The sequence below is a fragment of the Cuculus canorus genome, chromosome 4 (assembly GCF_017976375.1).
Source record: "Cuculus canorus isolate bCucCan1 chromosome 4, bCucCan1.pri, whole genome shotgun sequence".
NCBI classification, from domain to species: Eukaryota; Metazoa; Chordata; class Aves; order Cuculiformes; family Cuculidae; genus Cuculus; species Cuculus canorus.
Genome location: NC_071404.1, coordinates 50666626 through 50682167, shown reverse-complemented (window position 1 = coordinate 50682167; position 15542 = coordinate 50666626). Strand labels below are relative to the sequence as shown.

Below are 15542 nucleotides of genomic sequence, written 5' to 3'. Positions count from 1 at the left end.
GGAAGGCTGCAACTACTACAGAACCCTACTGTTAAGGGCTGTGATTTAACTTTTTGGTTGTTTGTCTTTTTTTCTCCTCCAAGCTATCCCATTCCACAAAATCCCCATTCTGGAAGTAGATGGAGTTGTCATTCACCAGAGCCTGGCAATAGCAAGATACCTTGCCAGAGAATCAGGTAAGACATATTTGACTGTCTTCTTGTTCTGTTCTGCACTCATTTCTAACGCTTGGGAGAAATACACTCAACCACAGCAAAAAAAAAGTAGAAACAAACGTACAGCTTGGCAAGTCCAACCAAGCAGAGGTCAGCACTGGCATGACAATACTGGTACCAGTGCTTTTCCCAAGCACAAACAGCTAATAGTTATCAGCTTCTCATTGCATCTGCGGTGTCTCTGCCAGCGCCGGGTGCCAATCACAGAAATGCAGTATATCATACAGTATGATATTAGAGGTGCTGTTCACAAATCCATGGTTTCAAAAGCACTAAGGAAAGTCACGCAGTATCATGCCTGTGTTCAGTGGCCTTCCCTACTATTCTTTAGTGATAGTTTTTCTCGCTGGGTTGGTGCTGCTGTGGCAATCCTGATGAGATCTCAAGCTACATCCCTTGCAGTTCCAAGATCAGGAAAAAGAAGCAGAGGAAGGCACATCTGCTAGGAAATGCTGTAGGACAGGATGTAGAGCCACTCAAATGTCATGTAGAAAGTAAAAGAACAGGCAAAAGTAAGGTTCAAAGTAACAACCCATAGTGTTAAATGCGACGTTCAGAGCTGAAGTCATATGGCTGAGCTCCGTGTTTATACTGTGTGTATGCCTAAAGGAAAACTCAGAAATAATCCCCCCTTATGTCTGAGTGCATTTCCCCTCTGCATACAACATCTCGTGTTTGGTCTAACTTCTCCAGCTAATAACCTTTATATTCACCTGTCTCTACACAGCAGAAAGCGTGTACATGTGTCTTTGCTGAGTCTCTCAGGGCAGTTTCTCCTGTAGATAAACTTGAGTTGCTGCGGTAATCGGAGAGATGACCAAGAGGAGGACGTTTTGGGAGAATCAGAGGTTATCACAGTCAGAAGGGAGAGCACTCTGAAGCAGATTTAGGCAACAATTCTGAGCTGGCAGACAGATTAAATCAGATGGTGACATCACTTGCATCTTTAAATACTTACATGTTAGGGAAGTATTTGACTGGCTAGATGAGGCAGTAATGCAAGCAATCAAAGAGAGTGGTCAGGGCTTGCTTTAGGTCAGCAGCCTATCATTCAAAACCATCTGCAAAACTCATCTAGATGAAGCAGATGTGTTCTTGGTGTGCTGAATGTCAGAAAATTGAAGAGGGGGGGCGGGAAGCAAATATTACCATACTTTTTTACACTCTAACCAAAGAGATGTAATCTGCCTTTCGAAATAACACATTTTCCAACTGAGGAAACAAGCAGAAGTACAACAATTATTCTTCAAGGTACTAGCACAATGTATTTTCAAGCATGTCTGCAATGCTGTGTTCCTGCCAATTTCCTCCATCCTTGATACAATCTATTACTTGCAAGAGAAGAGAATGATGAGCATCCACCCGGTAACAAAAAATTACGAGAAAGCCTGCCTTCCACCCACGCTGCCTCCCTCCCTGTCTCCTGTCGGGAGGCTGATCTGGAGCTGTGCTCTTTTTACAGCCTGAAGTTCTGACTTGGGCATTCCCCTGACACTTGCATCAGCTTGCCTCTACCACAAAGGCTGGAGTTCTGGAGCACACTCAGACCACGCTGTTCCCATTTCGGTGTTCATCACAGTATCAGCTACTGCAGGAAAAAGCGCATGCATGGAAGATGGGGAAAAAACTTTTCAACTTCACAATCAAAACTTGCTAGTCGTGTCATTAAATCTGCAGACACGACACTAATCCTTTAAAATTAAAACCGGCATTTTTAGGTGCCTGTCACCAACAACTCTTTGGTGAAGACTCACAGAACTTGATACCAAAAAGAGAGGCACACCCTTGACCTTCAAAAGCATCAATTTTCAGTGAGGGAGATGACCCGGCAGAGGAAGGGCATACTGTTTATGGGAAACACAGAGTTACCAGGCGAGGCTTAAAGGACAGACAGGAAGAGAAGGATGACCTGAACCTGCACAGAGATGAACGCATGAATTCAGGACAGTGAAATGAGAGAGAAGGAAAAAAGCAATAGCATTAAGAAGACTATAGGCAAGCCAAAGGACAACAGGGGGGAAAAGCAGATTTGTAAACAAGATAAAGTTAGGCTAAGGCGTCTGATTCCACTGAAGTAATCAGCATGCAGAATGTCACGAGAAATTTTTTAAATGGGGCTGAGTGGGCAGGATAGCAGGGAAAAGGAGCAGACTTTCACAGAAACACTTTTGGATATTGTGTTGATTAAGATGGAAAGACCACAAGATGGAGAAGGACATTGAAAGCTGGGATAGGGAAAGACTAATAGAAAGGAATTAGTGCGGATACTCACTGAACATACTGGGATGGTGGAAGGCAGAGAGAAGGATAAATAAGGAGTAGTCAGGCTGTGGGGTCAGGTAATGGAAAGAACAACTCATTACCTCGGATAGCTGTATGAGGCTTAAGAGAGGAAAAGCAAAGGCAGATGAGATTACACCTGGATGCAAATAGCCCAAACAGAGTTTACCTTCAAAGGGATCAAAAGTTTCTGTTGATGCTGTCTCTAACCTCCCTTCTCATATGCTTGCTTTCCACAGGTCTGGCAGGTCAGACCCCTGTGGAACAGGCACTAGCTGATGCTATTGTGGACACCATAGATGATTTCATGACGCTGTTCCCTTGGGCAGAGAAAAACCAGGATGTGAGAGTAAGACAACCACTAATTTGAACAAAGATAGCACATAAGCCATGATTCTGTATCTGAGCATCTCCTCTGGATGAACTGTCACATATCAGCCACTGGGTCCATCACTTCACCTCAGCAAGGCTGATCTAGAGGAGCAATGTGCTTCTTCCCACAGGATAATCCAGCCAAGGCCTCCTGCTCCCTTCCACCTCGTCCTTCACCAGATTTTTTTCACTCTGTGTGGAAATCACAAGGCCATTATGAGCCTTGTGTAAGGATGTCATGTGTGCATACATCAAACTGCTCTTCAAAGGGGAAAGACAGGACACTTCCACACCAGCTACCAGTGTGCGATACCTGTATCTTGTCGCAAACAGAATAAGCTCAAATCTTTCCGTTTTTCCTAACAGAAGAGGATTAACAGCTCCATCTCATCTTCCTTTCGCCCTTTAGCATTTTGATTTCTACTTGGCTTTTTATAAGAATCAGTGTACAATAGCATCAGTTGCCAGAGACAAACGCTTTTCAGTTACGAGGGGGGTGTAGGAGGGCACGCACCGCTAAACAGCAGAGGTAGCACATCCCTCGCTGTCACCACAGCCCTGCTCTTCAGACCCCTGCGGCCCCACCCTGGTCCAATGTGAATACTGATGCCAGGCTAACATGCTGCCATGGCTACTTCAGCACACAGTCTCGGGCAAGTCCTATGGTACTTCGGGGTTGTTTTTTGGCATCATTTCAATCCCTCACACCAGATCCCCAAAAGCAAGCACCCAGCTGGGGAAGAGGAAGATGGATGAGTTAACTCTGATGTTACAATGGCTCCATGCAACTCTGACCCAAAGAGGTGACCAGACCCCTTAAGGAAAGTGATAGCATAACTACAGGTCTTACCATTAACTACCAATGCAGCCATCTTCCATTTATTCAAACGTAACTTTTCAGACAGACTTGGGTATCTTATTACAGAAAGAGTACAAAATATTGACTAAACCAAATAATAAATAATCTGACTATATGAAAGTGCTCTGAAATCTTGCAGGGGAAAACGAAAGTGTATTTGGAAGTTTTAGGATTCAAAAATATGAATTACTTAATCTCCTAGTGATTTCCTAGTTATCTCCTCATTTGGGAAGGGGAGGTTGACTCATGATTTTCAGTCATTTAGGAATAGCCACGCTATTGATAACTTGTTAGCATAGAAGAGCACCGCTGCCACAGTACTGCTACTCCTTTACTGGGAAACACCCACGATAATGCCTGCGTGTATCCCAGCTCATACACAAGCACTTCCTCAGAATAAGGACCCAGATCATGTAACCAGCAAACAATTTAAAAGGGAAGAGAGTTCACAGGCAACCATCATATGCCAGTAAGCACGTATGCATGCAAGGGAGTATTTTGGGCCCCAAGGATTGAGAAACTTACTTTCTGGGTATCTCTTAACATTTTTCTCACTGTTAGCTGTTCTCCCTCTCCTCCCGGGTCTAATGTCACCACCCTGTGGTCAAAGCGGTGTCTCACGGTCTCACAAGGCCAGATTTAAGTTATTTGCACTCAGTAAAGTCAGAAAACTCCCCCAGGCCTGACAAGTGATTTCAGGAACACACATCCCTCAGGAAAAGATGAAAGGATGTGTTACACTATCTAGACAGTAGTAAAGAGAAAACCAGGCAGGGGAGCAGAGGTTGAAGCTGCGCATGGAAGCTCCCTCTGTAAAAGCCACAGACTTTCCCCTCAGCCTACATCCCCTCCAAAAAATAGCTGGCATTGCAACAGCTTAGTCATGACTTGCTGGAGACCTCCAAGGTTCAGATAAGTAGGTCGTGCCACTTCAGAAAGTGGATCCTGGTCCTGCCTCTATGAGCTTCACGGGCTGACTGCATACTTCTCTAGTTGGGGGCAGTCATTAACATCATGATCACACAATAATTTGGGGGGTTCTTTTGGCTGGGAGGGCAGAGGGAGGATAGGGGAACTTACCTTAAAAAAGGAAATGCTACAGCATAGGGTACAAATATGAAATTTCTGGACTGGAAATGTCTGGCTGTTGCTTGCAGTCACAACATTAACTTACTAAGCTTAACAGACAACAGAAAATGATGTCAAATCTTAAATGCACCTGCAGAAATATTGTTTTTTTTCCAGCCTGCATTTTTGGGGACCACTTACACTGCATATTCTTCTCACATTTTTTTTCTATTAACCTCAGTTTCAAAGCTGTTGAAGGAATTCCATTCCTGTATAGCAGTGCTTATTTAATCAAGCTTGAGTATGTTCCTCCAAAATCAGGCCAAGCAGACTAACTGCACAAACTGTGCCACATGGGTCAGACTAGATGATCACAACAGTCTGCAGTCTTAATTGCTTCCATGCAGATGAGAAGAAAAAAATAGAAACTGTTTCCCTCTCCTAAGGAAAAGGCTAACCCTTTAAAAGCAGCCTTAAAACTTTCTGCTATGGGATACAGCTAGCTGAGAACTTCGACCACATACAATCTCATCCTTCAGCAATTAACATACAAATACTAAGGCACATACCCTTCAATGCAGATTTCAGCCCTTAAAACAATGAGATTTTAAAACAAATCTCATTGCTGTGAAGAAAAAAAAAAAAAGGCAGAATAACCTTTTAACATAGAAGTTCAAAGATAAACCCAGCGTATGCTCAAACTCAAGGTTCCACATCTCACACAAGAAAATATGGTAAGGAAAGATAACAGACCAGCTATCCGACTGACAGCATGGAAAAACTGAGCTTAAGGAACTCTGAAAATCTGAGACATTGTATACTAGAAAACATAGCAACCTAAAGAGCCTCCCCCCAAATGACTGTGAGATATTGAGAAGATATCTTATAGATGGCTTCTTGCCAAACGTGTGGCAGGGCTCCTGTCTTGCTGCAGCTGGGTGGCTGTCAGTACAGATAAATGAGAAACATCTTGTCCCAGCATCCAGGAGCTCTCAATGTTCGTTAAGGGGGTGACTGCCTAAAGTTACGGCTCACCGAGCAACAAATGCCATGTTTTGGGCATCTAACCTGCTTCACGGGTAATTACCTCAACTTTCCTAAGTGTCCCTTTGCATGTATCCAAACACCTCTGCGTTTTTTTACTTACCTTGAATAATAGATTTTGCCGTATTAATCCTGACTTGGATGTTAACACATTCCTTCTTCCAAAGGAACTGAGAATACTCTAAAGTTTAGGTCAGACCAAATGATTTTATTGTCACCTTTCTCAGATTTCAGCCTTCTATTTCACAAGTAAGAAAGCCCAGAAATTCAAGTTTTGCTGACTGCCAGGGTTATGCATTGGTGTGCATCTTTGTGTTTTGTTCTTTTCTCAGAAACAAGCATTTGATGATATCCTCACCAACAAAGCACCCGAGTTACTCAAAGATTTGGATACTTTCTTGGGGGACAGGAACTGGCTGGTAGGGAAGTCTGTAAGTATAATTTTTGTTTCACGCATTCCCATCAGATTGCCAGTAAGATAAAATCACTGATTATTGTTTAATTTCTGAATGTCATGCCAGTCCATGAAACAACTCTCCCCACTCTTTTAATTCTTTTTTCTTATCAGTATACAGTTAGGTGCTCAATTGGAAATTGAAAACTGGTTTCCACAGTATTAGAAAAGTGAGGCAAATCAGGACTATTTGCTAGACCAGATTTTTTTTTTTTCCTGTGAGGCTGGTGAGGCACTGGAACAGTTTTGCCAGAGAAGTCAGGATGACCCCCAACCCTGGAGGTCTTCAGAGTTGGGTTGGATGAGGCTTTGAGCAACCTGGTCTGGTGGGAGGTGTCCCTTCCTATGGCAAGGGGGTTAGAACTGGATAATCTTTAAGGCCCCTTCCAACCCAAACCATTCTATGATTCTATGATTATAAATCCCTTTGTACAAGTCAATAGAGATGGGAGTTGTTCATAACTCGGCTTATTATCACTGCCTAATTTACAGGACAAATTTACTACTTCTGTAGTTATAGGCTTTTAAAAAAAAAAACAAAAAACCAAAAAACAACAAAACCACAAAATAGATCAATATGTTTTTCTTTTCTGCACTTTGCTGGGAATATCAGTAATCCCAGCTTCTGAGATTACCAACTAAAATTTACTGCTTTCTCTCCCATTTCCACCAGGTAACTTGGGCTGATTTCTACTGGGATGTGTGCAGTACGACACTTCTATCCTGTAAGCCTGATCTGGCAGACAACTACCCCAGGCTTTTGGCTCTCAGAGACAGAGTGCAAGCACTTCCAGCTATTGCAGCCTGGATCCAGAAAAGACCGAAGACTATAATGTAGATCAGCTGTTCAGACTAGAAAAAACAAAGGCATGTTTGGTTCTCAACATGACAAGTGTCTTAAGTTATTAACCTTAGACTCATTTAAATTACTTTCAGATGGATATACTATACCAAATCAAAATCTACCACTTGTATACATATAGGAGAGAATCTAAAAAGCTGATTTAGTAGGGTAGAGACTGAGGGAGAGGTGTGGTTTCAACTATATTCCCTCCCTACTAATAAAGTGTTTGATCAACCCAATTAATGTTCTGTGGGCTCTGCAAGGGAAAAGATATGAATAAACCTTCCTGGAGAGATACAATCTCAACAATGCTTTGTTTCTTGTAGACTTCAGTCTGGAGGAATGCAGGCTAACTAACAGAGAGGACACTAAGCAAAAGACAAGACAAAACCAGCATAACTGGTGGATGAGAAGCTCAACGTGAGCTGGCAATGAGCACCTGCAGCCCCAAAAGCTAACTGCTTCCTGGGCTGCATCAGAAGTGTGGCCAGCTCGTTGAGGGAGGCGATTCCCACTTTCTACTCTGCCCTCATAAGAGCTTACCTGGAGTCCTGTGTTCAGTTCTGGAGTCCTCAGCACAAAGACATGGATCTGTTCGAGTGAAACCAGAAGGCCATGAAGATGATCAGAGGGCTGGAGCACCTTCCGTATGAGGACAGGCTGAGAGAACTGGGGTTAGAGGCTCCAGGAAGACCTTATAGCAGCTTTTCGGTGTTTGAAGAGGGCCTACAGGAAAGCTGGGGACGGGCTCTTTATCAGGGAGTGCAGTGACAGGACAAGAGATAACAGTCTTAAGCTGAACGAGGGGACATTTAGATTACATATTAGGAAGAAATTTTCACGGCAAGGGTGGTGAGGCACTGGAACAGGTTTCCCAGACAAACTGTGGCTGCTCCATCCCTGGAGGTGTTCCAACGCCAGGCTGGATAAGGCTTTGAGCAACCTGATCTAGTGGAAGGTGTCCCCTTCCAACCCAACCCATTCTATTATCCTATGAAGACATTTTGTTAATGTATGGAATTTTATTTGAACAAGTTGATAGAAAATCGGTACGATACATCAAATGAACCAAAACAAGCAGAAACAGACTTGAGCATTGTCAAATAAGGCACATATAAAAAAATCTACATGAATAATCCAGTGAAACAGACAGTTCATATATATATTTAGAGGTAGAAATAATTACAAAAATACTGACAAGTCTTAAGCAGTCGCAGATTTGTCAAAACAATAACCACTTAGGTCCCCATTTTGAATCTGTAAAATAATGTTTATTCAGCATCCAAGGTTGACACATTTGGGCCATTTACGTTTTTAAGCATCGAAAGAATGCCATCGGTGTTAAAAATTTTCAATGCCATACAATAAAGAAATTACAAAAAGGTATAAATGTTCATAAAACTTATGGTCATCAGTAATGTCAGGGTCCTTGCAGTACATCACCGTTCTTCTTTGAATTCCACAATGTGTTTATATTTTAGAGACCTAAGGAAGCTTTTAATAGTGTGGCTATATCCGCTGGAATGGTTCCTTCTTCTCCTGAGGAACATAAACAAGTGTTAGTGCAGCTCAAACTATTTCACAAACAGACAAAAAAAATCTAGATCCCCAAAACCATGCAAAATCCTCTACTTGTAGGAGATTGTCATTGATTTGTGGGTCAGACTCAAGAGGGAAATAATCCTTTTTTGTTCATTTAGTGTGGAAAAAAAATAAAGGTTTCTCTGCCTCAATAACCTTGCTTTTTCAGAATAATATACTGCAGCAACTTTAACTCACTTAAGTGGACATCATTATATGCAAGAGACTTACCTGAATCTGCTGCAGTCATATCTTGTTCTAACTTCAATTTCTGCTGGCTGATTTTCAGCATGGATTCTTCAATAGTTCCGCTACTGATTAGCTTTATGACTTTCACTTCTCTGAAATCCACAAAATAGGATAAATCCATTTTTGTAGTTTCTTTGCATTAATGAAAAGGGAAAGATATTATGCCCTTGCTCAGAAGGCAGTAGTTTAAAACATGAACAAGCAATGAATGAAAGGGCAATACAAAGAGCTTCTAACTGTGGTCTGTACTGCCAGAAAACTCAGCCACCGCAGTCTGGATGGCCACAAAAATCTTCATTAATAGAACACTCAACTTCACTCTCATTCCATACTGCAATTGAAATACCGGTTATTAAACATATTCTATTGTTCACTTCAGCTTATCCTAATGGAGGGCTCTAAAACAGTCTACAATTTCACTCTTTATGATAGGGTGGCACTTCATGGCTTAGAAATCTCCCGAAGAGAACAAACAGCCTTGCTGAATAGTCCCAAAGAATTCAGGTCCGCCTTGAAATAGTTCCTAGCACCAGAAATTTGAGAATAACAGATAATTTGAGAGTTAAAGAACTGAAAAAACAGGAGCATGTAAATAGGGTTTGTTCTGGCAGCAACACATGCTAAGATAATTAGAATTACCTAGCTCCCACACAATCCAGAGCTAGTTTACACAAGTCTCTGCTTACAATAGAATTTTAAATTGTAAAACGTTGTCCTTTTACCGTCCTTTGAGAGCTTGCCTCCAAGAAAAGCCAATCATTATAAATAAAAGGTCTTACCTTGTCTGACCTACTCTATGGCATCGGTCTTCTGCTTGCTTATCGTTGTATGGGTTGCAATCAATGTCATGAAGAATAACAACATTTGCTGAGGTCAGATTAATTCCCAAGCCACCAGCTTTGGTTGACAGAAGGAATACAAATATACCCATATCTGTATTGAACTGATCTATTAGATGTATCCTGCAGAACACAAGAAAATATGCATCAGGCCTCAGAGAAAACACCACACTAGCTCCATTCCAGAGTTGAACATCAAAGTTAGGATGATGATCTTTTGAAAGGAAGGGCAGTGGCATTGCAAAGCAGCTCAAAATACAGATGTTACGCAGAAAGAAAAAGGGTATCAAGAGTCATCAGCAGTGAAACGTAACCAAGAAAACATACTCTGATTGACAGATGAATAGCAAAGAATGAAAAGAGGCTTGGAAAAAGATTATGGATGATCATAGAATACAAAGAGCAAGCTGGAGGATCAGGAAAGATTAAAGTACATGAAACACCATCGAGGAGAATTTATCATGACTATCTTCTGTACTAACTGCATATACAAGGGACTTCAGCTCTAAGTTGGAAGTAACACAATAGCAAGACTGGCAGTTTTTCGAAATGAAGGAAAAAGCATTTAAAAAAATTAGAAAAAAAATCATGAAACAGGAAACAGCAGAAAACCAGCACAGCTGCAGCTCAAATACATGAAAAGCATTGCAATGTTTTCAGCTGTGAAGAACAGTGTAAACCATTAGTCCTAGAGAAACAAAGGCACTTATCTGCCTATTGTAACAGAGCCACACTGACACAGAAGGAAATCAAACATACTGTGAACTGCTATAGATACAAGTTTTCCATTTTGGTGGCTAAGACTGTAACCTGACCATCTAAAACTCAACTTACAGTTTCATCCTCACTACGGCAACTCGAAATCCAGCATTAAACCCCTTCCATAGTCAATGCCCAGTGCCCACAGAATTCATTGGAAAATACATTGGAAAACAAAGGCAAGGGCTTTAAGTCACACCCCCCCCCCCCCATCCACATATAAATTTTTTCTTTCATCTTCAGCAGACAGGTCACATACCGATCAGAAATCTGTGTTTTTCCATCCAACCTAATATATCTATGTTGCCAATGATTTAGGAAAACTTCCAAGATATCCAGCATCATAGTAAACTGGCTAAACAATACAACTCTGTCGCCCTGGAAATGACAAAGCAAAACAAGTTTTAAAACACTTCAATTACAGATAAGCTACACAAATACTTCACTGGTGCACAAACAAGTGATTTTACTTTTACCAACTCTCCATTTTCCATACTAAAGACTTAAGCTGAATTTCATCAGTCAGGACCGACATTCAGTAGATGCTACATTTAATATTCCTGCCGCATTTAACCCACCTCTTGTCAGTGCAATAATTTTTCAGTTACTTTGTAAAGTACTTTGTACTTTAAAATGTAAATTTAAGCTGTTTTCCAGATCATACAGAGCAGTAGCACTCTGTTGTCTGAATTAATTGAACAAATGGGCAGCACACACACATGCAAATTCAGGATACTCTGAACTATTATGGTACATGCTTATTTATAAAGTAAGTGAGTTTGAACCTATGACTCAAAGCAGTGACATCTTCTTACCTTTACAGTGGTTTAACACATAGATGATTATTCTAATTAATACAGTCTTACTCGATCGCCAAAAGAAGGTCAAAGTTCATAAGTAATGAAAATGACGCATTTGGAAAGCGGAGTTAACTTAGGATGAATACTCCAAATCTTGGGAAAACGGGAAAGCTTATTACAGCTGTCTCTAAAGTGATGTGCGCTGGCTGGACTGCACGTTAAAAGATATAAGTATTGCTTTGCAATACTGCATATACACTAAATCACATTGTAATACTCCAAAGAAAGCAAATGGGTTGTATATACAGCTAGCAAATGTTAATTTAACCAGTTATTTGGAGCCACTGTTTAGATACACAGGAAAAGATCTTTCAGCCATCTATAGTACTAACCTTCTCTTTAAGGTCGGAGAGAATGCGTTCCAGTGCTCTAAACTTCCCAGAATCCAAGATCTGATCCATGTCTAACTTGAAGTCACTGACATGAGAATATTGCTTACAAAGCAAATGCAGCTCAAAATCTGTCATTACTGTCATGTCTTCAAAGATAAGGTCAGGGTTTGCATCGCAATGTGTGGGTTCCTGTTAGCAAAAATTATGGGAATTAATGCAATACACAATATCACCAGACAGACATGAAAAAACAAAACCACCACACAATAACATCCAAAATTTCTCAAAGAACAAAGTAGCACAGCTAGACATGGACAAATGCCAGATCATGTGTCATGCAAGCAACGAAAGATGGACTCTGCAACCCCAGGTTTATAGTAGAGGAACATTACTTCACAATTTAGCTTTTATAAGAACTTGTACTACCAAAAGCTAAGTAGTATATGCTCAACCTTCATAGCAATTACCTAGTTCCCATCAAGCCCTACGATCTTTTACCCCTGTATCAGACCTCTTCCCCTGAAGACACATTCCCTAAAAGGGAGGTCCAATCCTTGGATAGATGGTAGAAGACATGGGAAGCCCAGCCCAAGATGTAGGGTGGGTAGAGGGATGTCATGCCTGGAAGAAAGAGGAAAACAAAAGCCACATCTGGAGAGTACGATGGTATGAGTAGGAATAAAAAGGGACGAAATTCCTTCATAACCAACGGATGACTTCTTCCCTTCCCCCCGACCTTGACCAGCTTTTCTTTTAAAACAAAGCCGCAGATATTCAAAGCCACCTGCAACTTTCTTAAAGCACCTGCTGCACATTCATATTCTTTGTTATACTTCAGAAAGAAGCAACAATTTTTCCCCAACTTCACAGACGTTAACCCCAGCCAAATTAAAAAAAAAAAAAATTCCTCAACATGTCAATAATTATGCCTTCCCTATTTTAGTTCTGTGCAGCCTAAATTTCTTGCTATTCAGAATACCAGCAATTTCGGGGTGGAGGACAGAAGTGTTAAGGGGGAGCTAATGAAAAGACTGCAAGTCCCACAACTTTCTCTCCATTCTAATATCTGATACAACCAGTGTTAAACACATACAGAGATTGATTAGAGCACTGGATAGATGCAGAGAAATACAAAGCAGCAACAATGAATTAAGTCTTGCGAAGACACACTTTCTGACCGCAGGACTGACAGTAAAAAAAAAAAACAAAACAAAACTAAATTCCATTAAAAATTATTAGAAATTAAGGATTGCTTCCGAATCTCGTCACATTACCTTAAGCATAAGCATGGACATTTTCCTGAGCTTGTCAGTCGTGTAATACTGACGGTGCAAGAGAGGGTGATTAGCCATTTTTCTAAGTTGCATCATTACATTTCCCATGTCAGAGTTCTTCTCTGTAAGCAAAGAAATAAAAAAAGAAAGGTACATTCAGAAGTAGTACATAGATGCCTATCTGACACATCTTTATCTCTCAGGACATCTTTATTTATAAGGACTGAATTTGACAATTAACATATTACCTGAACTTAGGAAAAAACTTATAGAAGAGATATAATCAGTTTATGAGCATTAGACATTTCTACAAAGGAAGGCTTTTCACATTTGACATATGTCTGGGCACTAAAAAAAACCCAGCACAAGGAAAGGAGACTCTCACATACCGTTACCATTAATAGATTTCTTGAGCTTGTTTAAGAGATCACAGTATAGTTGTTCCTGTTTCTCAGACATGGGACATAATTCAATAATATCTTTTTTGGGAGGCAGTTGTTTAAGAACCTGACAAAATAAAGACACATGACATAAAAAGTGTACTGTAGTGAACAGTCTGTAATTCTATACTATCTTATTAGCCTGCTTTTAAACTACTCTATTCACACTCCCCATCCCAACTCCTTCCCTTGGCTACAAGTTCACTGAGTTAGCAGTTCAGCTTATGAATTCAGAACTTGTTTTGGATTATACATTGCTCCTCCGTCAAGTAACATAGCCTGCACATTCCAAAACGGCACAAAACAAGAATACATGCAATACCTGAAACCTACACTCATACTAATCAGAGATACCCTTTTCAAGCCAATGACTACTAAGCATGCAATAAAAAAGAAACGTCTTGATGATAGCAAAATAACTTAGATCACACATTTCTAGTCATATATATGCACAAATACATACCTTAATCCTTTCAATAGAAATAAAACGTCATTACTAGAAAGTCACAAATATTTTTGTGGATAATGTAGAGGATTTCTCACTTCTCATTGCTTAGCAGTGCAACAAATCATCTTTCAGTGATCTTCCCTAACTAAAAATCCCAACTGTAAATAGTCAGCAAACTATGAGCACTAAAACACAAAGATGAAGCAGGTCACATTCTTACTTGCAAAGTCATGAAAGATAGCTCGAATTCCTTTCTCTCCCTACCTAAACAGGCAAAACAAGCACTGAAAATTTGGCATTAAATTCTAGCATTTGTCTCAAAGACTGACGGGCTTTTTGAAAATATGAAACTATTATTTTAAAGATAAAACCTTACCTCATCTTTTACTCTTCTCAAGATGAACGGTTTTATTATCTGCTTTGCATGTGCAATCCTCTCCTTTTCATATATACTCTGCTCTTCAGCACTCTTCTAAGGAAAATATTGCAGGAATTCCATTACAGTGTGAAGTTTTCAGCTTTAACAATACTACCTTGATCTGTTCTAAGTTGATGGAAAACCCAGCCAGAAGAGACAGATCTAACAGGACCACTAGTATTCTGAGCTATCCTGTTATGATGCATTTTTACTTCAAATGGTTTTTAATTTTCATAATCACATTATCCGTTTCCATCAGATACTAATATAAAACAGAAGTTATGTAACAACAGCAGTGTTCTAGCAGCAAAAAGTTATTTTCAAGCAAAGAATATATAGTATTTACTGTTTTTGAAGAAAACATCCTTCGGATTTCACTTGTGCTACTGCTGAACATATGTGGCATGACAAAATTCAAGAGGGACATCAATTCCAACAGATTATTTTGAACTGGAGTCCCTGTTAGCAATAGACGATTCTTTGCCTAGAGGAAAACAGCAGTGAGAAACATTAGTTGAACAGGTTAAAAATTAATTGTGCTAGAAACAATGTAGCTATGGAGAACTGAGAAAATTATCTCAGTTTAAATTATAGCTACTTAAACTTAATAGATACATTTAGTCAACAAAATGGTTTACAGATCTGTGGGGAACCAAGCACTTATCAGTTTAAGACTATTCAAGAAACCTAACCGATATATAAGAAAAGCCTTCCTGGATAAATTAGGATTTTTCTTGTTCGGTTGGTTTTTTTTTAATTTGATGTGCTAACTCTTGCTCCCATGTCATATCTTTTCCAATGTCATATAGTATTTATGCACAAGTTTTGACTTGCAAGTAGAAGCCACAGTTTAACTACTTAAGGATCACCTTCTTAAAAATGCTTTTGATGAAAATATGACCTTGAAAACTAAGTTGTAATAAGCAATCATATGTATACTATTACTGTATCACTGCTAAGATGCTAAATCACAAAAGATTAAATGGCTGCAATCAGATTTTTCTCTTTTGCAAAATGTTGATGACTCAGGCCACAAGCTACAAGAAAAGATTATTTTAAACCTAGCTTTTCTTGCATGGTCCTATCAGAATGGGTCATTAAAAATTGCAGTGTTTCAGCACAAGTCACCTGAATTGCATTTCTACAATCTTTACTAGTGTGGGATAAAACTAGAAAATTGCTTAATACTGAAACTGAACTACTAGC

The 15542-nt window shown here is 40.0% G+C and overlaps 2 protein-coding genes across 3 annotated transcripts in view; one reads left to right on the top strand and one right to left on the bottom strand.

Moving 5' to 3' along the window:
- Positions 1–7413, top strand: part of HPGDS (hematopoietic prostaglandin D synthase) — a 31761-nt gene extending 24348 nt beyond the window's left edge. The window contains exons 3-6 of the mRNA XM_009562752.2: positions 84–176; positions 2735–2844; positions 6171–6269; positions 6966–7413. Coding sequence (XP_009561047.2) covers positions 84–176; positions 2735–2844; positions 6171–6269; positions 6966–7130 — 467 coding nt within the window. The 3' untranslated portion in view covers positions 7131–7413. The remainder of the gene's footprint in view (positions 1–83; positions 177–2734; positions 2845–6170; positions 6270–6965) is intronic.
- Positions 7414–7598: 185 nt separating this feature from the next.
- SMARCAD1 (SWI/SNF-related, matrix-associated actin-dependent regulator of chromatin, subfamily a, containing DEAD/H box 1) overlaps positions 7599–15542 on the bottom strand; it is a 42151-nt gene continuing 34207 nt past the window's right edge. The window contains exons 16-24 of one of the 2 annotated variants that reach the window (XM_054065252.1): positions 14683–14820; positions 14295–14390; positions 13420–13537; positions 13031–13152; positions 11757–11945; positions 10824–10942; positions 9746–9928; positions 8949–9058; positions 7599–8675 (exon numbers count right to left, since the gene is read on the bottom strand). In XM_054065252.1, coding sequence (XP_053921227.1) covers positions 8614–8675; positions 8949–9058; positions 9746–9928; positions 10824–10942; positions 11757–11945; positions 13031–13152; positions 13420–13537; positions 14295–14390; positions 14683–14820 — 1137 coding nt within the window. In that variant the 3' untranslated portion in view covers positions 7599–8613. Of the gene's footprint in view, positions 9059–9745; positions 9929–10823; positions 10943–11756; positions 11946–13030; positions 13153–13419; positions 13538–14294; positions 14391–14682; positions 14821–15542 lie in introns of both variants that reach the window. The other variant, XM_054065251.1, reaches the window with a different exon arrangement.